The sequence below is a fragment of the Bubalus kerabau genome, chromosome 1 (genome assembly GCF_029407905.1).
Source record: "Bubalus kerabau isolate K-KA32 ecotype Philippines breed swamp buffalo chromosome 1, PCC_UOA_SB_1v2, whole genome shotgun sequence".
Classification (NCBI taxonomy): Eukaryota; Metazoa; Chordata; class Mammalia; order Artiodactyla; family Bovidae; genus Bubalus; species Bubalus kerabau.
The window spans coordinates 12,878,065-12,903,326 of record NC_073624.1 but is presented as its reverse complement, the minus strand read 5'-3'; the positions used below and the strand labels follow the sequence as shown (position 1 = coordinate 12,903,326).

The following is a 25,262-nucleotide window of genomic DNA, read 5'->3' as shown; positions in this document are numbered from 1 at the left end:
AGGGCTCTGCCAGCTCCAGAGCCCTTGGTGGTCCTGAGCCTTCTAATCCTCTGCTGGTTTCCGTTTCCACTTTCCCAGGTTTGCGGATCATGTGCTCATTCACCCACTTTCAGGTCCCCTGGTGCCCCTGCCTCTTCCTCCGTCTCTGCCTATTCCTTTTTCCGGGGTGTTCAGAAGGAGCAGAGGTGTGCAACCTGCCATCTCTACCTGGGAGCCCCGTGTGCTCAGCCCCTGCCCTGCTCCTCTTGGCCGCAGCCTGGTTTCTTTCAGGGGCCCTGGGGGGTGCTTCTTGGTTCATCTGCCCAACTCAGAACCAAGCTCAGATGTGGAAGACACGGGGTCAATCCAGAGAGTCGCTCATAGAAGGTGTAATGTCCTCTCGACACTTAAGAAAACTGCTTGGAGAGCACTTGCCCAAGATGTTTTATTTTTCATTTTCCCCTCTTGAAAAGAGGAGTGTATAATCGTTAAAAGAAGATTTAGAAAAAGTAGAAGGAAGATTTTGTTTATTGCTTCTGTTTCTCCCTCCCGGGGAAAGTTGTTTTCATGTTGGTGTACTTCCTGCTGGTGTTTTTTGTCACCAGAGTCTGATCATTACCATGAAGTGGGAGACGGGTGGTGGTCTTGTTACTGCATCACTGCAGGGGCTGCCCTGCTCTCCTTCACTTAATGTCCCACCCCTCCCTGTGCTCCCAGCAAGGAGGGGATCTTCTCACCATCTGACAACTAATCACTGAGCTCCCTGTGGAGGGGAGGGGAGGGCCTGAAAGAGACAAGACAGCACACGGGCAGTGCCCTCGTGGTGGGGCCGGAGCGGGAGATGCTGGGAGGAGCAAAGGCAGGAGCCCGAGGCTGTGATCAGAGATGAGGAGGAGGCCTGGGAGGTAGGAGCCATGACTGTGGCTGTGGGGCACCTGGAGGTGGGGCTGGGACACGTGCTGAGCCCTCATACAGCAGGTGCTCTGGCCAGGGAGGTCATCTCTAATTCAGCAGGGATGTAAAGCCAACCACTGAAGGCTTTGGAGCAGGGACAGGGCCAAATCAAGGCCACCCTTGGGGAGCGTCACTCAGGTAGCGGGCTTCCCCTCTCTGGCTCCAGCCAGACCCCCTCCCTTCTCCACTCCTCATCCTTAGGTGTGGATGACGGTGCCGACATCCCCAGGGAGCTGGTGGTCGGCATCTATGAGAGGATTCAGCAGAAGGAGCTCAGGTCCAATGAGGACCACGTCACATACGTCACCAAGGTGGAGAAGTCCATCGTGGGCATGAAGACCGTAAGTGTCCACCGTGGGATCACGGTGCTCAGCTGGCAGGGGGCTGGAGGGGTGGAAATGGAAGGGGTGAGGGATCACTTACCCCCCACCTTGGACCACAGAGCCCCTGTCTCCAGCTCCTTCCCTTTCTTCCTTTCTTTCTTGCACCCTCTTCCTTCCACCTGCCTATCTCCTCATCGCCGCCTTGACCAGCTCCTGCAGTGGGAGGGGTGGGAGTGAGGTGCTGGGAAAGACTGTCCAGGCTCTTGGGTTGAAGCCTCTGGAGGTTGGGGTGGAACAGACCCTGGGCATCCTGGATGATCTACTGAAGAGAAGGAAGGACATGGGCTCAAGCAGGCTCTCGATGTGGGGTCTCAAACCCTTGGGGTGCCCCTGAGCTGTGGCCCCAGGTCACAGTTTGCTCCAAGTTTGCAGTGGTTTTTAAGGGCAGTCCTCTCGAGATGTCCACAGAAGCTCCGTATACCGCAGACATAAAGGTCTGGCCTCCATCTCTAACCCTGATCTCTCTGGTTCCTCCTCCCCAGTGGCTTTCTCAGGGGGCAGTTTGGGGAACTTTCTGGAGGCTCTGTGCTGGACCCCTCCACCCATTCATGCGGGGTCAGCCTTTCCTGGCTAGAGCCCTTCATGCTGAAGTCGCAGCCTCTGTCAGGCTTGCAGATGCCCCCCAGGAGCTGGTTCACACACTAGAGCAGGTTTCCAGTGTCCCCAGGACCCCCTCCCTGCCTTGCACACTCGTGTCTGGGTGTGAGGTACAGAGAAGCGCAGCCCAGAATGTGGGGGTGCCCTCGAGGAGGCCTCGGAGGGAGAGGGGTGCACAGTGATGGGACTTGAATGATCCAGGGGTTCTTTTCTCTCTTTTTTAAAATATTTATTTATTCATTTCTGGCCATGCTGGGTCTTTGGTGCTGTGGGGGCTTTTCTCTAGTTGTGGGGAGCAGGGGCTACTCCTTGTTGTGGAGCCTGGATTCTAGGGTGTGCGGGCTTTGGTAGGTTCAGTGCATGGGCTTAATTGCTCCGCAACCTGTGGGATCTTCCCAGACCAGGGATCAAACCTGTGTCCCCTGAGTTGGCAGGTGGATTCTTTACCACTGAGCCACCAGGGAAGCCCCAGAGACTGTATTCAATGTCCTTTCTCTGTCTTTTATCCTCTTACTTCTTCCCAGCATCGAGAACCCCTCTTGCCCAGCCCTGATCCCCAAGGAGCATGAGGAAGGGGAGAGAGCCCTGGGGGAGGAGAGGGGAGGTTCAGGGTCAAACCGGGCCTGCATCTGCTCTTCTGGAAACTGGTGCTGGGGGGTGATGGCGCCCCCACCCCCTGCTGAGCACTGTGTGCCCCCCAGGTTCTCTCTGTGCCGCATCGCCGCCTGGTCTGCTGCAGCCGACTCTTTGAGGTGACGGACGTGAATAAGCTGCAGAAGCAGGCTGCACACCAGAGGGAGGTGTTCCTCTTCAACGACCTGCTGGTGGTGAGCGGGGAGCCGAGCCAGGGGCTGAGCAGGGAGGGGCTCAGGGACCCCTCCCCACAGGGTGCTGCACACCCAGCGGCCGATTTCCACAGCCTGGGATGAGTCATGGATGGGAAGGGTGGTGGGGGATGGAGAGGAGACAGATCAGATCCTGTTCACCCCTGCTTTCTAGCACTTAGAACAATGCCTGGGACACTCACTAAATAGTCACTGTATGGATGCCTGTGTTCAAAGAACCCACCTACCAACACAGGAGACGTAAGAGACTCAGGTTCGATCCCTGGATCAGGAAGATCCCCTGAAGGAGGGCATGGCAACCCACTCCAGTATTCTTGCCTGGAGAATTCCATGGACAGAGAAGCCTGGTGGGCTAAGTCCATAGAGTCACACAGAGTCAGACATGACTGAAGCACGCATGCTCTGTGTTCAGAGCAGACAGGTGGTGGCCTGGGCAGACAGGATCGTTCCTACTCTGTAGGTTATAAAGCCAAGGCACAGAGAGCTTATCTGCTCGGGGTTCCCAGTCCTGGTGGGAATGGACTAGGTCCCAGAGCGTCTGCCTCCCCGTCATAATGAGATACCTGAGGCTGGAGGGTACAGGGCTGCACGTCCGTCTGTCCCGCAGCCTGGGAGGTGCAGGGGGTCTGAGAGCAGCTGGTACTGTCCCTGGGTCCAGGGGAATGCTGGCATGTGTGTGTGTATGTGTGTGTGTGCGTGCGTGCACACGTGCGTGTACATGTCTATACATCTATGGGGCATTCAGCCTTCGCTCTTTGAACACAGAGCATGCGTGCTTCAGTCATGTCTGACTCTGTGTGACTCTATGGACTTAGCCCATAGTCTCTATGGACAGGCTTCTCTGTCTCACACCCTGACTTTGCTGTTCATCGTCTGCTTGAAAAGCTGCCAGACCTTGCATGACCCCCTCTCTCCCCTCATTCAGTGCAGATGTCCCCCCACCTCAAAGGTGGCTTGCCCACTCACTGTCCAGTCCTTACGCTACTTCATCCTCAAAACACATACCGGGGACTTCCCTGGCGGTCCAGTGGTTGAGACGCTGCACTGCCCCGTTAAGAAAAACAGTACCAGTTTCTGCCGTCACCTGTGTATGCATTTCTTCACTGCCTTTCGGCTTGTTGTGCCTTAATGGGCTGACCCACTGATTGACTTATGGATCCCGAGGGTCCTCCTCCTGCAACCCCGGCATCCTGAGGCCGAGATTTTTCTTCTTTCATTTTGTTTTTGTTTGTTAGAAATGGTGGTCAGGGAAGGGGTCTCTAAGGAGGCTGTATTTGAGTCAAGATCTAAGTGAGGAGGGGCTTCCCAGGTTAGTGGTAAAGAACCCACCTGCCAACACAGGAGACTTAAGAGAGCCGGGTGCCATCCCTGGGATGGGAAAATTCCCCTGGGTAAAGGGCATGGCAACTCATTCCAGTTCTCTTGCCTGGAGACTTCCATGGACAGAGGACCCTGGAGGGCTATAGTCCATGGGGTCGCAAAGAGTCAGATGTGACTGAAACAGCTTAGCACAGCACTAAGTGAGGAGAGTAGCCAGCCACGCTGGAAGCTGCAAGGAAATAGTTGGTGCAGAGACCCACAGTGGGACCCACCTGCCCTGTTCAAGCCACAGAAATGACAGCTTGGCCTGAGCAGAGCAGGGACCAGATGCGGTGGGGGTTACAGACCAGGCCGGGAGTCCAGGCTGCGTGTTAAATGCAGTGGGAAGGGCCGCTGGACGGCTTCATGCAGTATATTGTGCGTATATGTATGTGTGCATGCACATGTGTATACGTGTGTGTGAATGTATCCTAAGTGTGTAAGTCTGCCTGGGCGTGCCTGTCCTTTTCTGTGTGTTCACTTGTGTTCACCAGAGCCCCTGGGTGTCTGCCCATCCAGGTGTGTGAGGCATGTTTATCACACGAGCACACACCCATCAGTGCACGTCTATCTCCCTCTCTTGGACAGATTCTCAAACTCTGCCCCAAGAAGAAGAGCTCCTCCACGTACACCTTCTGCAGGTCCGTGGGCCTGCTGGGCATGCAGTTCCACCTCTTTGAGAACGAGTGTAAGTCTGTCGCCTGTGGATGTGGCCGGGGCTGGGGGAGGGGCAGGGACCCCAGGGGAGGGGGAGGGGCAGGCACCCCAGGGCCCAGGCCTCACCTGCGGCTGCTCACGGCCTATGGCGGCTGGGGTCTGGCTTCCAGATTACTCTCACGGCATCACCCTGGTGACCCCGCTCTCGGGCTCCGAGAAGAAGCAGGTGCTGCATTTCTGCGCCCTGGGCTTGGACGAGATGCAGAAGTTTGTGGAAGACCTGAAGGAGTCCATTGCCGAGGTGACAGAGCTGGAGCAGATCCGGATAGAGTGTAAGGACACTTCACCTCAGATCCCTGGGTGGCCTGGCTCCAGGAGTAGGGTCGCTCGTAAACAGACACCCCTCCGTGGAGTGAGTGTGGATGAGGAAGGCCCCTCTGCCTTCCCGAGCCCTCCCCGCCCCCAGCCCCACCGCGCCATCACGGCTGATGGAGGCTTCACAGTTAAACCGAGGTACGCAAGGGTGTGTGCACGTGTAGCCAGGCTGTGGGGCTCCCTGTGGGCCCCTCGGCCACAGAACTCGCTGTGTTTGAGCAGGACCAGGGAGCGAGCCAGCCCTAAAGACATGCACACCAAGGCGTTCCAGGCAGATTCTGACCCAGTTTCCCTGGACAGCCTCCTCCCTGATCCAGTTCAGATCCCCACATCACAGCTGGTTGTTTCCTGTCTTTCATGCCTTTTAACCTGTAAGGGTCCCCCCACTTAATTTTTTCATAACATCGTCTTTCTGAAGAGTCCCGGCTGGCTTTCTGACCGTCCCTCGCCCTGGAGCTGTCTTTCTGTCCTCCAAGGAGCGCCTGTTCTCAGTTGCTCTCATTGCTGTTGCTCAGGCGTTGTAGATAATCTCAGAGCCGCTTCATCCATCCGGGTGGTTTACTGGTGGCTTCTGGATTCAAGACAAGAGCAGTGACAACCTGCGGTCTCTGCCCACATGCACGCTTTCCTATCAAGAAGCATTACGGCAGCTTCAGAGAACCTTTAAAAGAAAATTAAATAAGAATGGATCCAGAAACTCCAACAGAAAATAAAAAGAGACTCTAGGTCTGCCTTGCATGGCCACTTAGTTGAAAAGTAGTTCTAAATTGGTCTAAACCCCTTAGGCAGGAGGAAAGGCAGTGGGAGCTTTGCGCAGGGTGCCAATGCGCCAGGCGATAATGTTTCACGAGCATCCCTGGAGTGCCTACTGTGTGCCTGGCAGCTTGTTTACATGTGCCCAGAGGGAGGCTGCAAGGACTCATGGCCTTACAGAAAACGAGACAGAGCAGTTAAGGGATGTGTCTAAGGCGCATATTAGAAACGGACGACCAGTTGCACTGGAGTCTGATTCTGAGGTTCACGTACTTTCCAGTCTGAAAATGAGAGGCTAGTTTCTGTCTCTAATTTCCTAAGACAACAATGAAATCAGGTTAAAACAAAAAACTCTCCCGACCAGCGCATATAACTTAACTCATTAATGCCTGGTGCAGGAAGGGTATAAATTCCCTTTCTGCTGTAGGTGGGCAGTGTGACTTCAGGGGCATAACAGACTCTTTCCAATGCCATCTTAGCTGTTGGTCTAGAACATTCTCAAGGACACACCCTCACCTTGTCACAATGTCAGAATGTCCCAGATGCAGCTGGAGAGCCCAGCACCCAAGGCAGTACCAGCCTGGCTGCGCATGGCCGCTTTCCCCATCAGCCCCTCTGCCCCTCTGAGAACAAAGGGGTAGATATCGCCAGGATTTGGGTGCTAAGGGTGAATATCCTCTCCTGCTGTCCAGAGATTGAGGGAAGAGGGGGAGGGCTCACATCTGTTCTTGCTCTTCCGGTGGAGAGAAAGGGAAGAAAGCTGAGCAAAGAGGAGGGGTTGCTCAGGAAGGCCGGGAGGAAAGAAAAAAGAAAAAGGAAAACAACAGCCAGCGTTCCTGTTTATCAAGCCCTTACTACGTGCCTGGCCTTGGGCTGAATGTTGCGCCTGTTGAATTATTTAATTCTTGCCACATCTTTCCAGTAGCTGAGTAGTATTATCTTCATTTTGCAAATAAGGAAACTGAGTCAACAGAACTTAAGGAAGTGGTCCCAAATTCACGTGGTCCGTGACAAAACAAGACTGGCACCCAGGTTCCTTGGGCTCCTTGGTGATTTCTCCAAAGCCAAGGCAGCCCCTCTGGGGGAGAGAGGAGCAACTCTTGGTTCAGTAAAATTATTGAGTATTGACTGATGGTGTGGTTCAGGCAGTCGGCACAAATGGTTCTGGTTTGGGGTTTGCAAGCCGGTGTCCCCAGATTACAGACGACTAGTTGCTAGAGTGCATGCGTGTTCAGTTGTGTCTGACTCTTTGTGACTCCCTGGACTGTAGACTGCCAGGCTCCTCTGTCCATAGGATTCTTCAGGCAAGAAAACTGGAGTAGGTCGCCATTCCCTTCTCCAGGGGAAATCCCAACTCTGGGATTGAACCCATGTCTCCTTTGGCAGGTGGATTCTTTACCACTGGCACCACCTGGGAGGCCCCCTAGCGAGGCAAAAATGGAACCCAAGAGAATAGCTTTAACACAGGGAACTTTAGTGATGTCTCCTGGAAAAGAGGAACTGAGGAGGGATGTAATAACAGCTGTCGAATCCCCAAGGAGGGTAACTGGCCTTTCTCCAGCACCACTGAGGACAGACAGGAAGGAATCAGTTTTTAGTCTAGAGAGAGGAATTAAAGCTGAATAGCAGGCAGACCAACTCAATGGACATGAGTCTGGGCAAACTCCGGGAGATGGTGAAGGACCGGGAAGCCTGGTGTCCATGGGGTTGCAAAGAGTCGGACACCACTGAGCGACTGAACAACAAAAGAGCAAAGCAGACAGGCACCCACCAGAGCCTCGGCAGCTGGGTACTCCCTTCTCGGGGGAGCTCGGCCGGCGGATGCGGTGGGCAGACTGGACGGCTCCAGCGGTGGTGAGGCGCTAGCTACACCATATGAGCCTTCCATGTCGTCCTAGGAGCTGATGTGTGTTAAGCGCCTGACAAGCCCTGAATGCCTTGATGTCTTTTCTCCTGCGACCCTCTTAATGATCCTATGAAGTACTGTTGTCCCCATAAAAGAGGCACAGAGAGGTTAAGTAATCCGCCTGAAGCCACACAGCCGGGCAGCATTGGAGCCAAGATGCAGACCCGGGGGGTCACCCTCCTCTTGTCTGTCTCGTCCCCCTCCTCTCGGGCTGTCAGAGCAGGGGCTGGTATCCCTGCCTCTGGAGGGGGAGCTGAGGCTCCAGTGGGCACTGGACCTGCCATGAAGTGGGGAAGTGGGTGCTGTGTGTTCGGGACCCCCTCTCCCGCTCCCCCCCACTCTCCCCCAATCCCTTCTCACCCCTCTGTGTGCTGGAGTCCAGGTTTCTCTCTGTTTATGAGTTTCTCCGTTTCCCAGGGGAGCTGGAGAAGCAGCAAGGAACAAAGACTCTCTCCTTCAAGGCCGGGGGATCCCAGGGAGACCCACAGTCCAAGCAAGGATCGCCCACAGGTGAGTTCCAGACCTGGGGCCCCGTCTGCGTGGAGGCCCCGCCCACACCCCAGCCTTGGGGTCCTGGGGGATTCCGGGTGAGGGAGATGCTGCTTTACATGGCCCAGCCTCCTGGGGCCTCAGCAGTGGAAGTGGGTGGAAGGCGAGTGAGAAATGTGTCTACTGACAAACGTCACTGTCCTCCTGGAGGTGTCAGGACCCTGGGCCCCTCGCTCTCTGCCGACTGCTGGTGCGTGGGGTAGGGGCATCTGCGGCCAGGAGCAGGTAAGAAAGGTGGCCAGAAGGGTCTGGAAATCTTGGTCTGCCCCCTCCAGACCTTTCCCTAAGGGGCCGCCAGCACTCTCTCATCCCAGGCCTGAGTCAGCCTCCCGAAACCCACATGAACCCTCAAACCCAGTGTCTCAAATGGTTTCTCCAGGTTGAATTATTCACTCCAGATGAATTCAGCCAGCTTCAGATTTTCTGTCACCTGTGGCCATGTTCTGTAGACCTCTTCCTCCCTTCCCTTGTCCCCCCTCCTACTTTTCTGTGCCTGGCCCCTTCCCTTCCCCCAACCTGCAGGGAGAAGACGTGCCCCCAAAGAAAAAAGAATCAGAAGGAGAGGTGGCATGAGAATTAAATCCCAGCCCAACACACCCTAGCAAACCATCCGGGACTCTTCACTAATTAATTAATTCAGCCATTCATCCTTACAGTAATGAACTCTTATTGAGCGCCTGCTGTGTGCCTCCCGCCAAGCCCTGGGAAACCAGGGTCCCAGCAGGACGTCAGTTTGAGCTGAGCCTCCAGTGGGCGCCCTGCTGGTCCCAAACCCCCCCGGTTACGGCCACGGCGCCGAGACACCGTGGCAGCATCACAGGACCGGCCCCACCAGCTGGGAGATGAGATTGGTTTTCCAAGCACGGTTTTTGCTCACGGAGACCCTCACTGTGATGTCTCCTCTGTGTGTGGGTCTGACCTGCCAGCATGAGTTCCTAGTTCTCCACCTGCCCTGTTGTCAGCCGGCCCCTTTATGTCTGAGGTCACAGCACATGCCTGTTTACACAGCTGTTTAAACCCCGGAGTCAAACCTCAGCTGTGGCTGATTCCTGAACACCCCGTCCCACTCTCTGCAGCACAGCCCGTCTCTGGGGGTAGCTGCAGCCCCCGGCCTCCCCCCCAGCAATGTCCATCTCCAGGGCCTCATCCATTAGCTCCCTCCCCAGCGGGTCCTCGGTTCCAAACATTAGCCCAGCTTCCTCTTGTGTTACAGAAAGCAGAGGGGTGGGCATTGGAGGGAGTGGGCGCCCTCCCAGCGATGTGAGAAATCAGAGGGCCCTGGCAGAGGGCTCTAGGATGTTGCTGGGGGTGCGGGAGGGAGTCAGGGGTGACTGAGTTGGAAGAAGTCCTCAAGCTGTCCCCGGGGGTACACAGGGTGTGCCAGGCCCATCAGAAAGCCCTCATGTATATTAACGCATGTATGTGAAATCTAAAAAAAAAAAAAAGGTATAGATGATCTTATTTGCAAAGCAGAAATAGAGACACAGATGTAGAGAACAAATGTTTGGGTACCAAGGCAGGAAGGAGGGGTGGGATGAATTGGGAGAATGGGATTGACATATATACACTTCTCTGTATAATAGAGATAACTAATGAGAACCTACTCTACAGCCCAGGGAACTCTACTCAGGGCTCTGTTGTGACCTGAATGGGAAGGAAATCCAAAACAAGAGGGGATGTATATATATATGTATGGGGCTTTCCAGGTGGCTCAGGGGTGAAGAATTCACCTGCCAATACAGGAGACACAAGAGATGCAGGTTCAGTCCCTGGGTTGGGAAGATCCCCTGGAGGAGGAAATGGCAACCCACTCCAGTATTCTTGCCTGGAGGATCCCATGGACAGAGGAGCCTGGGGGGCTACAGTCCGTGGGGTCACAAAGAGTTGGACACAACTGAGCGATTGAGCAGCAGCAGTGTGTATACGTATGGGCGATTCACTTTGCTGCAGAAACTAACATAGCATTGTAAAGCTGTACTCCAATAAAAATTAATGGAAAAGAAAAGAAAGCCCTCATAGACGGGAATTCTCTGGTGGTCCAGTGGTCTGCACTTCCAATGCAGGGGTCACTGGTCTGTTCCCTGGGTCAGGGAACTAAGAACCTACATGCTGCAGGGCTCGGCCAAAAAAAATAAATGTTTTTAAAAAAGAAGTCCCTGGTAGCTATCACAGACTGCTCTTACCTGCACCAGGCTCTGCCCTGGGGTGCGTGCAGCTCACTGAATCCTCAGCACTCAGCTCGGTAGCAGGAACAAGAAAGGAATGGGGCCCCTCCCTCACAGAGTCTGTGCCACAGACACTCAGGAGCCCCCAGGAGCCGAGAACCAAGGCTTCCTCACAGCCACTCTGCACAGTCCGTCCAGGGCTCTGATAAAGGTGAAGGAGATTCGACAATACCCAGCAAGGAAAAAATGGGCCCAGAGAGGTGTAGCATCTTGCCCAAGGTCACACAGCTGCTCAGTGGCAGAGCTGGGCTCAGGCACCAAGTCCACTGCCCCACACAGTTGTGGGGCCCCTGGAGGATCCAGAAGGATGCCAGGTTGGGAGGTGAGGGGTGGGATGGCGGGGTGGGTAGGCAGGGCTTTGTGCAGGAACAGGGCCGTGGAGAGTGAGCCCTGTGCTCTTTGCATTCAAAGCCAAAAGGGAAGCGGCGGCCGTGGGGGAGAAGGCGGCGGAGAGCTCGGTGGAGGTGAGTGGAGGCCTGGTCGCCCAGGTGAGTGTGTCTGCGTGCCCCGTCCTCTTCTCACTGTCTCTGTTGTTTCTCTTCTCAGGTTTTAATCAATGCCTCCCCAGCCCGACTCACCATATTACCAATTTCAAGAGATACAATTAAAAGTTACTGCTAGCATGGGTAATGCCACTCTTCCAGCGCCTAATTAAGCCACAGTGCCCCCTCCAGTTCCCCGGATGCCCAGCCCACTGAGCCCCCCAGGCTGAGCTCCCAGACTAACACGTGCAGATGAAGCCCCCAGCAGGCCCACAGCATCCCTCCACAGCCCCCTAAACCCACCGCCCCACACATGCTATGGTCCTGATGCTCCATGTCCCCTCTCCCACGTCCTGCCAGCCTCTGTGGAGGGAGTCTGGCCCCTCCGAGAATCACCCCTCAGGTCCAGTCCCCGAGTCAACGCCTCTGGGGAAAGTGGGGGCAGCTGGGAGGATACAGTGTCTGCTCAACACAGCTGAGCCACCTGGAAAGCTGGCCATGGGTGGGATGTGCCGGAGGAAGTGAGGCAAGGTGGGACTGGGGTTGTCTTAGGGCTTCTCCTTGTGGGGGGGGGGGCGCTGCTGTGTCTGAAGACCCTCCAAGTTGGAGGGAAGGGACTGGTGGAGTGGCAGGAGCAGCTGGTCCCTGCCAGCCCAGAGCACCACCTGGGAGGCGGCATGTAGTCGCCCTGCAAGCCTGGGGACCCCAGCCCTCCCCACTGGCTCCCCTTGGAAACCGTGAACCCCTCACTCATTTCTGCAAGGCCTCCAGGGCCCCTCATGCTCACACAGACCCCCCCACTCCAAGCTGGAGGAGCCCCCTCTTAGGGCTCTGAGGGAGGAGCCCTGCCCCAGCCCGACTAAGCTTGGGGAAGCCCCAGGAAACCCTCACTCTCCCTGTAGCCCCCCCACCCCCCACACACCTGTGTCTGGAGGAGGCACCTTCACACGGAGGAGCTTCCTGCCCCGGCAGCTGGCAAGCCCCCAGGGTGGGTATTCCATCCTCCGCAACCGCCACCCCCCTGCCCATCTTCCTGCAGCTGCCCGTTCTCCAGCCTTGCAGATAAACACCACAAGTTACCAGCCCTGCCCATGCCTTCGAGCCCCTGCCCAGGGAGGACCACGGTCTGGGGGCCCTTTGCCCCCTCCTCCCCGGTCCAGAGGGCCACGTGGCTATCTGCAAGGCTAGCCCCAGGGCCCCACCAGCCTCCGCTCCCCTGCACCGAGGGTAGCCTTGCCGCCCGCCTCTCTGCTGGACCCCAAGCTCCTGCGTCCTCCGCCCCCTACCCCGTCACTGCCTGGCCGCCTGCTGGCAGGCGCTTCTCCAGCTTGTCTGAGCTGTCAGGCTTGCTACTCATGTTCCATCCCTTCCCCTCTCTCTTCTTTCTTTCATCAGCAGGGAGTGGGGGGGTCAGAATGAGAGAATGTTCTGCTGTCACTTCCTGCTTTTCACTTACTATTAAAGATAAGGATGGGCCAGATTGGGTGGGGCGGAGGGAGGTGCAGACAGCGGAGCGGGGATCAGGGACAGGGAGCGGAGGAGGCGCAGGGTGAGACCAGAGCTGCGGCCACGGAGGGGCTCGAGGGTCTCAACCGGGGCGGTCAAGTGTTTTCCCCGAGAGGGGCTGCGGTAAAGTCTGGGAGCAGTGAGCAGAAGCCTTGACCCCACAGTCTCAGGCCACTTTCTCCCGGAAAATAACTCGAAATAGAGTGGGGAATAACTCAGAATAACTCAAAGCAGGTGGGGAAAAGAGCCGCCTCCCACCCCCCAGTGGATGGAAGGAAGCCTTCTGTCCCAATAAGGACCACAGAGGACTCCCCAAGAGGGAGGGAGACGCAGCCCTGTTCTGCCCTGTCTGGGGCACTGAGGGGCTTGGGGACTCCTTTGTTGGAATATGGCAGGGAGTAGTGGGGGGAAGAAGCTCAGGCCTAGAAAAAGCTGCCAAGGTAAAGGTTGAGAATGGAGAGTAGAGCCCACGGCCTGCAGACCCTGGCAGTGGGGGCTTGTGAAAATTAAAGAAACAGGGCTGGAGTCAGGGGATAAGGAGCAGGACTGGAGAGCCAAGTGACCCATCAGGGCAGCACCTGGACCCAGGAAGGGGGAGTTCTTGACATTGCACCTTTTGCCAGTAAATAGGGTCAGGACCTGCTGTCTTAGGGCTCTGAGATAGTGTAGGGCAGGGCCATCGTGGTTTAGCCTGGCTATAGGGTCCCCTCCTTTGCAGCCTTAGTATTTCCCCATCCTGAGCCTGAGGGGTGATGCCCCCAGGACAGACAGAAGCAACCCCAGAGATAAGGGTCTCAGCCACCCCTGGAAAGGTCCAAGAGTCCAGAAAGGCTTGTGTGTCACATCTACAGGCTGGGGCACTGGAGGGATGAGGAATTAATTAAACCCTCCTCCTTCCAGAATCCTGCTATTTCTTCCACCATCCCTGCTAGCAAGAAGAGGACAGGCTAGTCCCCAGTGTCCTCCATGGGCTGAGGGAGGGACCACGCCCTCACACTCCAACCCAGGGGGAAAAATGGGGGTCCTTTGGGTTCCCCCTCTGGCAGCAGGGCAGATTTCTTCAGGACCCAGGTTGGGCCAGAAAGGCAGCTAAGGACCTGACTGTGGCTGGACTCTGCTTTCGAATGTGTGGGCATGGCCCTGGGGAGTCTGGGAGGATGGGGCAGGTCTCTGGACCACCCCTTGGGGTCCCTGGAATTCTGGGGTTTAGACATCTTTGTGATTCTACAGTGACGATGAGGCCTCACTCTGACAAAGCTGGTGGGAGGGGAGGGGCTTGCAAGGCTGAAAGCCACCTGCCTCCTGACCCTGTCCTCGTGTCCCCAACACACCCCTGAGAGATAGGAAAGCGGTAGAGCTACTCCTGCTTTTCCAGCTTGAGGCCAGTGGGGAGGCTAGTGGGTGCTCCCGCGTGGCCCAGGGCCACCCAGCAGGTCTGTGAGATCAGACTGCATAACCTGAGTCCATTGGTCCAACTGCCTACCCCACAGACAGGAGCCAGGAGGCTCAGCTGGAGCAGAACATGGCAGGCTCTGGGCTCCGCCCGAGCCCAGCACCTCTGCCTGGCAGCCGGGTGCCCTCTAGGTGGTGGAGAAATGGGAAGTGGGGCCTGTGAACCCCTCGTGGGCACAGGAGCTGGGAAAGGGTTGGGGGGTGGGCGGGGAGGGAGGCCCGGGAAGGGAGGCCAGTCCCAGCAGCTGGGAATTAGTCTTGTAACATTTCATACTTCTCTGGCTGTTTCTAAACTAGGTGTCAATTCACAACAGGCTTCAGGTGTCCCCACACAGCTCCGGGCCGGGGGCCGAGAGGGGAGCGCCGTTGCCAGACCTGCAGCCTAGCCCCTCGAGGGAGCAGCCCCCACCGCTGCCGCCACCGCCGCCACCCACGCCCCCCGGGACCCTGGTGCAGTGCCAGCAGATAGTCAAGGTCATTGTCCTGGACAAGCCCTGCCTGGCCCGCATGGAGCCCCTCCTGAGCCAGGCCCTCTCCTGCTATGCCCCAGCCTCCTCCGACTCCTGCGGCTCCACGCCCCTGGGCGGCCCAGGCTCCCCACTCAAGGTGGTCCACCGGCCCCCGCTGCCCCCACCCCCACCCCCCTACAACCACCCACACCAGTTCTGCCCGCCTGGCTCCCTGCTGCACCAACGTCGCTGCTCCAGTGGTTCCAGGAGCCTGGTGTAGACACGCCCGCCCCCCATGCTGCTGTCGCAGAGGGAGGGGGCCACTCCAGGGCCCCCACTGCCCCTCCGCCCGCTGCTCCCCACGCCCGGCACGCCGCGTTCCTGGTCACCCATCGCTGTCATTTTGGAGAGAGAATTCCCATCCCTGGCACCTGGTTTGCTCGGCCCAAGCTTCCGTTCCTCAGTTGAGCAGCCCTCCCCTCCAATCTGCCGGCCTCCCTGGCTCCCTGGGGCCCCACCCAGCCCGGCACAGCTAGGCCTCTTCTACCCTGACCACCCCTCCAGCCGCTTGGACCAGGGATTGAGGGCGACAGGAGCTGAGGGCCTAACCAGCTTCCTGGGCCGGGTCAGCCAGGCCCTGGCCCTCAGGGCGGGCAGGCAGGTGTGACAGCTATGGGCTAGCACCCGAGCCTCACATGGAAGGTGGTCTGGCTCCTGCCCCAGCACTGGGTGGGGGCCGGTTGGCCCTGGATCCCTGGAGCAGCCAAGTCAGGGGGAGGCCTGGGGAAAGGGGTGGGTCTCTCTGATGCCCCTTCCCGCCCCTCAGCCCAGCGGTCTCAGGAGGCAGCTCCTCTGTGCCCCGGGGACGTTGACCCATCTGGACTGGGGCGGGGGGCCGCGGGTGGGGGCGCTTCTCCTGCTTCCTCAGGGGCTGGGGCACTGCCTGCCCCGGGGCTGCTGAGATTTCAGGAAATGGGGAAGGGAAGGGGCGCCCCTCAGCTCTCTCTCAGTCAGGTCCACAGAGCCAAGGAATCGTGAGGTCACGTAGCTACAAAATGCACCTCTTACAGAGTTTCTTGTTCTCTAAGCCCCAAAGAGTGTCAAGTGTGTGCCTGGGGCATAAACACGCACACACACAGGAGAACTGGGTCTTCCCGATGTAGAAGCAGAAAGAGGAAGAAGCCGGGTTTGCCCAAGGGCAGACACAACCAGCAAAGCAAGGACTCCCACCCAGGTCGGGCCCCCTCTCCCCAATCTGAGCCCGGAATGACTTCTGTGGCCTCCACGAGGGCTGTGGACACAGAGTGGGTGAGAGGTGCCCAAGCAGAAGCAGGTGCTCAGAGGCTCAGCATCACCCCCCTGCACCATCGCCCTCAAGAGCCCTCTTAACTCCCGCCCCCACCCCAGAAGGCAGCAGGCCCGCCCCCAGTAGGGGTGGCTGCAAGTGTCCCTACACCCTTGAAACCGCGAAGGAGCGCCACGCAGGGCTCGCTGATCTCCTCAGCACCTGGCAGAGCCAGGGCCAGCCTCTCTGCGACCCCTCTGAGCACAGGCCGGCCCGCCCCAGTCACGGCCCTTCCAGGGATGGTCTGTCCCCCGCCAGGCTGGACCCTCCTGTGGTCCTGAGCTGATAGCGCACTGCTGACCTCTCTAAGGGTCCTGCCGCTCGGGGCCCCGGGTCCGAGACCTCCCGAGAGATGGCAGTTGAAGTCGGGACCTAGAGTGAATTCACTTCTCCCCAGCCCCACCCCGCGCCCCAGCTGCAGGCCCAGGGCCGCAAGGAGGCACGATTCCTCCTCCTCTCAGAGATCCCAGGTGGCCTAGTTTCGTGTATACGTGTGTGAGCACAGGCGTCACTGTGATGTCACCAGTCAGTGTATTTCTGGCTCTGTCTTTGTCAGCCCGTGTCCATAACGTGTGACCAATTTACCGCCTGAGCCCGTCTGTGCCCCCCCGCCCCCCCACCGAGTCCTCGTTGTCCTGGCCCCTCTCCCGTGTCTTTTCTGTAACAGGGTCGCTCCAATCAGAGCCTTTCCAAATGGAGCGGCCAACCAATGGGGCGGCACGGTTCAGGTTCACAGGCCCAGTGCCCGGGGCCTGGGAGCAGGGGTGTGGGCTCAGAAGGAAAAGGATGTGTCTGCGGGGTGGGGGTCGTGGGGCCCCTTGTCATCTGCTCACACAGCTGACGAAGTGTCTGCCGATGCCCAGACTTTCCAGGTCAGGACCAGCGGCGGGGGCCCCCCGCCCCCCTCAGGGCGGGCGCATGCGCGGTCCTCTCCACTGAGGATGCGAAGCTCAGGTGTCTCAGTGGCCTTCCCCAGGTAGGGCTTCACCCCTAGCGTGCCCCCCCGCCACCCCTTCCCCTTCCCCCCCGGTCACTGCTGTGGCTGCCCTGTGCTCCAGTGGCGCCCTGGGAATGCTGGCCCCAGGAAGCAGACCAGGCTGGAATCAGCAGCATGTGGAGCCGACCCTGAGCTGTGAGGGGCTTTAACCCCCGCAGGCCTGGGACAGGGGGCGGCAGGGCCTCCTCACAGTTGGGGGTGCGGGGTTCCCAGCCTCTGAACCTCCCTCCTCTGATGGGCCAAACGGCTAGGCTTGGGGCCCGCCTCTGTGCCAGGCCCCAGAGCCGACCCCCAGACAACTGGGACAAGCCTCGGGCCCTCTGCACAGCAGTGGCCACGTCAGGGACCCCACCCTCCGGGAAGGCCCAGTGGAGGTGCTCTTGGTCTCCTGCCCCCCAGCCCCTACCGAGGGGCCCGTGGAGTGCTGCTCAAGCCCCTAGACACGGCCTCCTGGGCAGATGTGCACTGACCCCAAGGTGGCCCTGCTCTGTCCCTGCTCCAGGCCTTACTTTGGGGACCTGGCCCCTTCCTGGTTTCACCCATTTGTCCCCAACCTGCAGAATCAGGAGCCAGAGATGAAGATGAACCTAGCTTCCCCCACCCTGCGGGGCCAGCCCGCCTCCGAGCTGGAGCTGGGGTGCACAGGCACCCGCCCACGTGCTCAGCCCTGAGCCCGCCCCCCTGGCCCCCACAGCCTGCCAGACGACAGTGTGCCAGTAGGCTTCCCTGCCAACCAGCGGTCTGTCTGTCCCCGTGTCCTGCTGTACATACATCCTCGCTGCACCCCTGCCGTCGCCACGTACGCCCCCTCACCCATCGAGAGCAGCCTCTCGAGGGCAAGAAAAGCAAGGTGGCTGCACCCAGCGACGAATCCAAATGGCAAATATTTTGTAACAAAATAGCCCAGAGGTATTTTATCTGTTCAATTCATAGAGTTTTAGAGATTATATTGAAATATGTCACTTGAGCAAACTGTGTCGGTTCTGTTTCTTTCGTACCCCAAGAGGGGGTCTACCGCAAATCAGATCTCCGTGAGACCACACAGGCTGAGGGCACCAGCTGGGCCTCCTCTGGCCATGGGGGTGTCCCCCTGTGACGCAGTCAGGGAGCCCCTCTATACACAAATGGGGCAGACTCCTCTGGTGGTCCAGAGGTTAAGAATCTGCCTGCCAGTGTGGTCTGGGAAGATCCCGCACGTTGCAGGGCGACTAAGCCCAAGTGCCGCAACTACAGAAGCCCGCAAGACCTGGAGCCCACTCTCTGCAATAAGAGAAGAGCCCCGCTCATCACAAGAAGAAGCCTGCGTGCAGCAAGGAGGAGCCACTGCAGCCAAAATAAATCAAAACAAAAATGCAAAAACAAAACAATAAAAATGGGTCGAGGAACTATCTGATGGGCAGGCACTTGGTCAGAGCTCTGGGTGCAGGGCCAGGGAATGACCCCCCCCCCAAAATACACATGCACACGGAACGACCCCCACCAACACACACACACACAGGAAATGACCCCCATTGACACACACACACAATGACCCCCACCAACACACACACACACAGAGGAAATGACCCCCATCGACACACATACACAGAATGACCCCCACCAACACACACAGGGAATGACCCCCCCCAAAATACACACACACACGGAACGACCCCCACCAACACACACACACAGGAAATGACCCCCATCAACACACACACACAGAATGACCCCCACCAACACACACACACACACACGGAATGAACCCCACCAATCCATACACACAGGGAATGACCCCCACCCACACACATGCAGGAAATGACCCCCATCGACACACATACACAGAATGACCCCCACCAACACACACACACACAGGGAATGACCCCCACTACCACACACACACACATAATGACCCCCACCAACACACACACACACACGGAATGACCCCCACCAACACACACACACACAGAATGACCCCCACCAACACACACACACTGGGAATGACCCTCACCCACACACACACGGAATGACCCCCACCAACACACACACACACACACACAGAATGACCCCCACCAACACACACACACGCACACGGAATGACCCCCACCAACACACACACACATGGAATGACCCCCACCAACACACACACACACACATGGAATGACCCCTATCCACACGTACACACAGGGAATGATCCCCACCAACACACACACACATACACATGGAATGACCCCCACCAACACACACAGGGAATGACCCCCACCCCCCTACACACACACGGAATGACCCCCACCAACACACACACACATGGAATGACCCCCACCCACACACACGGAATGACCCCCACCAACACATACACACAGGGAATGACCCCTACCAACATACACACACACAGTGAATGACCCCCACCAACACACACACACACACGGAATGACCCCCACCAACACACACACAGAGGGAATGACCCCCACAAACACACATACAGACACATGGAGTGAACCCTACCAACACACACACACACAGGGAATGACCCCCACCAACACCCACACACACATACACACACAGAGGGAATGACCCCCACAAACACACATACAGACACATGGAGTGAACCCTACCAACACACACACACACAGGGAATGACCCCCACCAACACCCACACACACATACACACACAGAGGGAATGACCCCCACCAACACACACACGGAATGACCCCCACCAACACCTGCACACACACACACACACACACACACAGGGAATGACCCCCAACGAACACATACACACATGGAATGACCCCCACCAACACACACACAGAGGGAATGACCCCCACCAACACACACACACACAGGGAATGACCCCCACCAACACACATACAGACACATGGAGTGAACCCTACCAACACACACACACACAGGGAATGACCCCCACCAACACACATACACTGGGAATGACCCCCACCCACACACACCCAGCCAGTTAAAGCAGGTTTCAGAGGCGACCAACTCAGCTAGGAGACTAGGACATGGAGAGAGCACCATGACGGCCAGCATGCACCCAGCAGAGTGGGAGTCCAGGGGGTCAGGACTTGGTGTTCCGCGATAAAGGCCCTGCTTGGTTTTCCGTGATAGAGGCCAGGGGTATGCCGGTGTCAGGGTCCCACTGATCACATTTGGTCCTCAGCCTCAGGTGATTTTCTCCAGATGTCAACTCCGAAGCCTGACTTTCTCATCACAAGGTCTGGGTTGACAAGCCCCAGGTGTACCCTCTTAAAGTGGAGGGAAAGGGTTGGGAGAAAACTGTCAGGAAAAGTGATGGAGCCACAGACTAGAGTGGAGCAAACATCCACTGAGCCCATGGCAGGCTGCTGGAGCTGGAAGGGAAGCCAAGGCCCTGCATAGGCCTGAGTTGCTGAGATGAGGAAGGCAAGACTGAAATCCCAGTTGGAGGGAGACGTGGCGGCCTGGGGCCGGCGTCACACTGCATGCAAGGCCCTTGCCTGCCACCACCATGAGGCAGGGGCATGCCCAGAGCCATGTCTCCCAGGAGAGCAGAGAGGAGAAGCCCTCCAGCAAAGCTGAGGCCTGAGGGAGAGAAGCAACTGGCCCGAATGGCTGGTCTAGGGACACCTGCTAAGAGGGTGTCCGGCTCCCCTGGTGACCAGAGCACTGAGAACCCCAAAATCCAGACAGCACCCCAGGCTGGGCCCCATTATCCCATGGAGGTGCAAAGGAACAGGCCCTCGCTCTCCTTCCAGGAAATGGGAAATTCCAGGAGAAGCCTGGGGCCAGCTCTGACCTGACGCATCCTGAGAACTTTCTGACCCAGGAAGCTGAGGACTTGTCCCTTGGGAGCACCCCTGAGGGGACCCAGCTCAGCCCAAGCCTGGGAGAGGGCCCAGAGCCAAATGGGATCCTGCTGTCCCTGTGGGGACTTGGGAGGGGGCACCATCCTGCAAGTCTTCTGGCCTCTGCAGTCGTCAAGGAGGAGATGGGCAGCCCTCCGGTAGCAGAGGAGACACCCACAGGGACCCCAGACCCTCTGGGTCACCCACTTAACCACTGGACATGGGGATGGACGGAGCTCTATGGCCAGTGCCTCTCGTTGTGGGACCCTTCAGACGTGGAAACAAGCTCATCAGCCCTGACTTAGAATGCTTCTGAGAGGGTGGCCCCCGGGTGTTACAGGTTTCTGGCTGAGAGCAAGGGGCCGGGTGCCAGTGCAAGAAGACGGAAAATCCAACAGGGTTTAGAACACCTGGTGCCTGGTGTGCTCCTGGTGAGGGTCCAGGGGTGAGGGATGTGTGGTGATGGACTGAGCAAAGTGCCTGCTCTCCAGGGGTTCGTGTTGGGTGGTGCCGTCGAAAATACACAAATAGAGACTTCCCTGGTGGTCCAGTGATTAAGACTCCAGGCCTCCGGTGCAGGGCGCACAGATTTGATCCCTGGTTGGGGAACTAAGATCACATATGCCACGTGGCACAGCCACAAAAATAAATAACAACTTAAAATAAGAATAAAAATACACAAATGGACAGTGTTTTCACACAGCAGATGGTGGTATGACAGAGGGATGGCCTCAAGGGGCTGAGGCCTCTCCGAGGAGACAAATTCAACAAGGTCTAGGTTGGGTCTGAGGGCAGGTAAGCCGCTCAGAGACCACCTCTAGGCATGGAACAAGGTGGAAACCAGGCGAGTCTGCCTCGTATTTCCTTTTATGGGCATCCCTCGTGGCTCAGATGATAGAGAATCAGCCTGCAAAACAGGAGACCCGGTTGAATCCTTGGGTCTGGACGATCCCCTGGAGGAGGGCATGGAAACCCTCTCCAGTATTCATGCCTGGAGAATCCCATGGACAAAGGAGACTGGGGGGCTACAGTCCATGGGGCTGTAAGGAGTTGGACATGCTGCTGCTGCTAAGTCACATCAGTTGTGTCCAACTCTGTGCGACCCCATAGATGGCAGCCCACCAGGCTCCTCTGTCCCTGAGATTCTCCAGGCAAGAGTACTGGAGTGGGCTGCCATTTCCTTCTCCAATGCGTGAAAGTGAAGTCGCTCGGTCGTGTCTAACTCTTCACGACCCCATGGACTGTAGCCTACCAGGCTCCTCCGTCCATGGGATTTTCCAGACAAGAGTACTGGAGTGGGTTGCCATTGCCTTCTCCAGAGTTGGACATGACTGAGCAATTAACAATGTCACTTTCATATAAGCCTACTTATATGAAAATTCCTACTAAATCTTGAATGCATTTAAAAACCACTTTTATTCAGGAAATAATAAAATGGGCCTCTCTTAGAAAACCCAGGACAGAGAGTCACCATCCTTTTGCGAAAGGAAGTGAGTGGGGAGCAGATAGTCAGGCAGCTCCTGAAGCCTGAGGGATGGGTGGGGGCAGTGCTAAGGGCTGGGTCACTGCAGGAGGACCCTAGAAGACTAGCCCAGTAGTGAGGAAAAGTGCCCTGGCACTGGCCACTGCTGTCCAGAACACCTCCTGTGGGGAGGAGCCCTGCCCCGGGCCTGGTCAGCCTGCAGGCTGCATTGCCCCCCTCCTCCTTTTCACCCCGGCCCAAGAAGACTCAGGTTTGCCATTTAGAATAATAACAGGATGGACCCCACAGCCTTTAGCTCCAGGTTCTGGGGTTGATGACCTGTCACACCACAGCATGGAGCAGATAAAGTTGTCACAGTTTGATTCTCTTACAGCAGGGCTGGCAGACGTGCCCGCCCCCCAACCCCGTCTCAGCCTCCGCAGACGTGATGACTGATCCTCGCTTTCTGGGAGTTCCCACCAAGCACCATGTGTGGACATGCAGAAATTAACACAGAGCCACCTGGAAGGAAGGTGGGGGTGGTTTAGGGCAGGAGGTGCGGACTCAGGCCTGGGCTGAGATGGGAGTGGGGAGAAAGGCCCTTCGAGGGGTCACCCAGGGCTGCTCACATGGCCCACCAGTTCCTGACTGCTCTGGGGGACGCCTGCTCTGTCCCCTGGCCCCCTACTGCTCAGCCCCTCCCATGCATGCGCCTGGAGCTGCTTCCTTCTAGGGCTCCACGTGCCCCCAGCCACCTGGCAGCTGCCTGACAGCAGGTCCCCTCACCTGCTCCTCTCACCTCCCACCAACTCCATGTCCTTTGACCCCAGAGTGAGGAGGACATGGCAGCCGGGCCAGGTGCAGGAGGTGCTCAGAAGAGTGCCTGTCCCAGTGGGAAGCCCAGCCTGCAGGGGCCTAGGCTGACGCTGCTGGCCTTGGGAGAGACCCTGCACCAGGACGGGTCAGGAGGGCACTCCCCCCATGGGGAGGAGAGGCCCAGCTGGAGCTCAGTGGCCTGGAATTGCAGGCTGCATTCTTATCCTTACCCCTCCCCTGGTCAAGAACCATGGGCTTCCCTAGTGGCTCAGATGGTCAAGAACCTACCTGCAGTATGGGATACCTGGGTTTGATCCCTGGGTTGAGAAGATCCCCTGGAGAAGAGAATGTACCCACTCTAGCATTCTTGTCTGGGAAATCTCATGGGCAGGGGAGCCTGGTGGGCTACAATCCATGGAGTTGCACAGGGTCGGACACGAATGAGCAACTAACACTTTCACCGCTTTACTCCCCAAGAAGGCTGTCCAGTTCAAGATCAGCTCCAAGACCCAGCTTGGAGTCAGAACTGGTCCTACCAGGAAAATTCCACTCTCGGGGTGGCAAGAGGATGAGGGAGCTGGGCTCGGGAGATGGGGAGGAGGGATGGGAACTCTTTCCTTGCCCCTCCTCCCATCCCCCCTGCAGGTCTGGTGGCTTCTTTCCCAGGGGAACCAGGAGCCCTCACCCCACTGGCTGCTCCTAGCACCTCAGCGCTTCCTGCTCCCACGACCCTGAAACCTCAAGGCAAACTCTGGAAAAATTGTGGGAACTGGCCACAGGGATGGAGACCACCAGGAGGGCTGGCTCTTGTTCCCACATTCCCAACACCACTGGAGAGGCCTACTGCCCCCCCAGGAACTCCCTAATCCCCTTTCCTCCCAAGACATCTGGGTGAGAAGCAGCTTCCCCCTCCACTGCACCCCAACCCCACAGGGAATGAATGTACAGCAGGCATGAGGGAGCCTTGCCCACCATCACAGGGGCCACAGAGTCCCCAGATGTCAGACCTGGAAGCAAGCAGGTTATGAGACAGGTGGGGACTGGGGACCTGGGACCCTTTACTGCAGTGCGTGTACCTGGACAGGTGTCCCCTCATCTCTTCAAGCAACAGATACAAAGAAACCGTAAGGAACTGAAACTAGCGGCACACCCGCACAGCCGGGGCAAGTCATGAACCATAAGATGCGAAAGCCAAAACCCAACTGCCATGATCCCTGTCCACCACTAAGGGGGTGGGCAGACCCCCTAAGCCATCCTCCCACCTGACCCACCATACCCTCACCCCAGCTCCTGTCCCGCCCCCAAGGAAAGGAGCTGGCAAGAGCCCATGCCCCGCCCCTCCGTGTGCAGAGTTGCCTGCTGCCCACAGCAAGGGTCTTCAGGCTGAGGACCCGGCTGCACAGTTCGGCGCACTTGGGGCAGGCCGGCCACTGAGAAGCCTGATGGCCTCCACCCCACGCCCCCGGCAGCAGGGCTGTCCCAAAGCCAGCGACTCTTGTGGGAACACCCACCGGGGCCGTGAGGAGGAGGGTGTGGAAGGTTTTTGTTTCCAGAGGGCGCTAGCTTGCACAGGGAAGGGGAAATGCTCAGCCAGTCCACATGTCCAGCGAGGGCAGGGGTGAGGGGGCCTCAGGAGGTGGGAGGGCAGATCAGGGAGGTGGCCCTGCTCCCATCTGCCACCAGGTGGCAGCAGAGAGCACCATGCCTGCCCCTCTCAGGTCCCCAGTCCTGGAAAAGAGGAATCCGGCTGGAGCAGAGTTCCTCTCCATCCCAGGACGGCCTTCTTCACCCACCAACTAGCCAGTTAACTGCCACGGTGTGCAGGCAGTCCAGAGGGAGGCAGAAGGGGCCACCCAGAACCCAGGAGTCTGGACATCTGCTTGTGCCTGGCGTGCCAGCATCCTTGTTCTCACAAGCTGAGCAGTCCTCAAAGTTCTGAGCAAAGGATACCAGATGCTCTGAGGATGCTGGGCAGTGGGGATGGAGCTCACCCTGGCTGGACCACAGACTTTTACTCCAGCCACCAAGTGGTGACTTCTACCTACACATCACTGCAGGTGGCTTCCCTTCTTCCAGCCCCCAGGTCCTCCCCAGGACACTGTCCCCAAGTGGCCCACTCCATCCCCACTCCCCCTCCCCCCTTCCCTTGGGAACAAGATCTCACAGCTTATCCAAGCCCTGCCTTCTTCCTCCAGGAAGACTTCCTCCTCTAGGAAGCCTCCCCCAGCCAGGGAAGGGTCTGGCATGGTTTGGCAGGGGCCTGGGGAAAGGGGCACCCCCACATCTCTGTGGGAGACTGGGAATCTCTCACAGATCCTCTGGTGGAGAGGGTGGAAAGTGGGGAGAAGAC

General features: G+C 57.7%; 1 protein-coding gene across 2 annotated transcripts in view; it reads left to right on the top strand.

The window, feature by feature from the left end:
* Positions 1-14,751, top strand: part of IQSEC3 (IQ motif and Sec7 domain ArfGEF 3) — an 88,232-nt gene extending 73,481 nt beyond the window's left edge. Inside the window, exons 8-14 of one of the 2 annotated variants that reach the window (XM_055566058.1) lie at positions 1,135-1,274; positions 2,615-2,740; positions 4,706-4,805; positions 4,945-5,106; positions 8,226-8,318; positions 10,994-11,046; positions 14,320-14,751. In XM_055566058.1, coding sequence (XP_055422033.1) covers positions 1,135-1,274; positions 2,615-2,740; positions 4,706-4,805; positions 4,945-5,106; positions 8,226-8,318; positions 10,994-11,046; positions 14,320-14,751 — 1,106 coding nt within the window. Of the gene's footprint in view, positions 1-1,134; positions 1,275-2,614; positions 2,741-4,705; positions 4,806-4,944; positions 5,107-8,225; positions 8,319-10,993; positions 11,047-11,128; positions 11,204-14,319 lie in introns of those variants that run through there. The other variant, XM_055566060.1, reaches the window with a different exon arrangement.
* Positions 14,752-25,262: the final 10,511 nt, after the last annotated feature.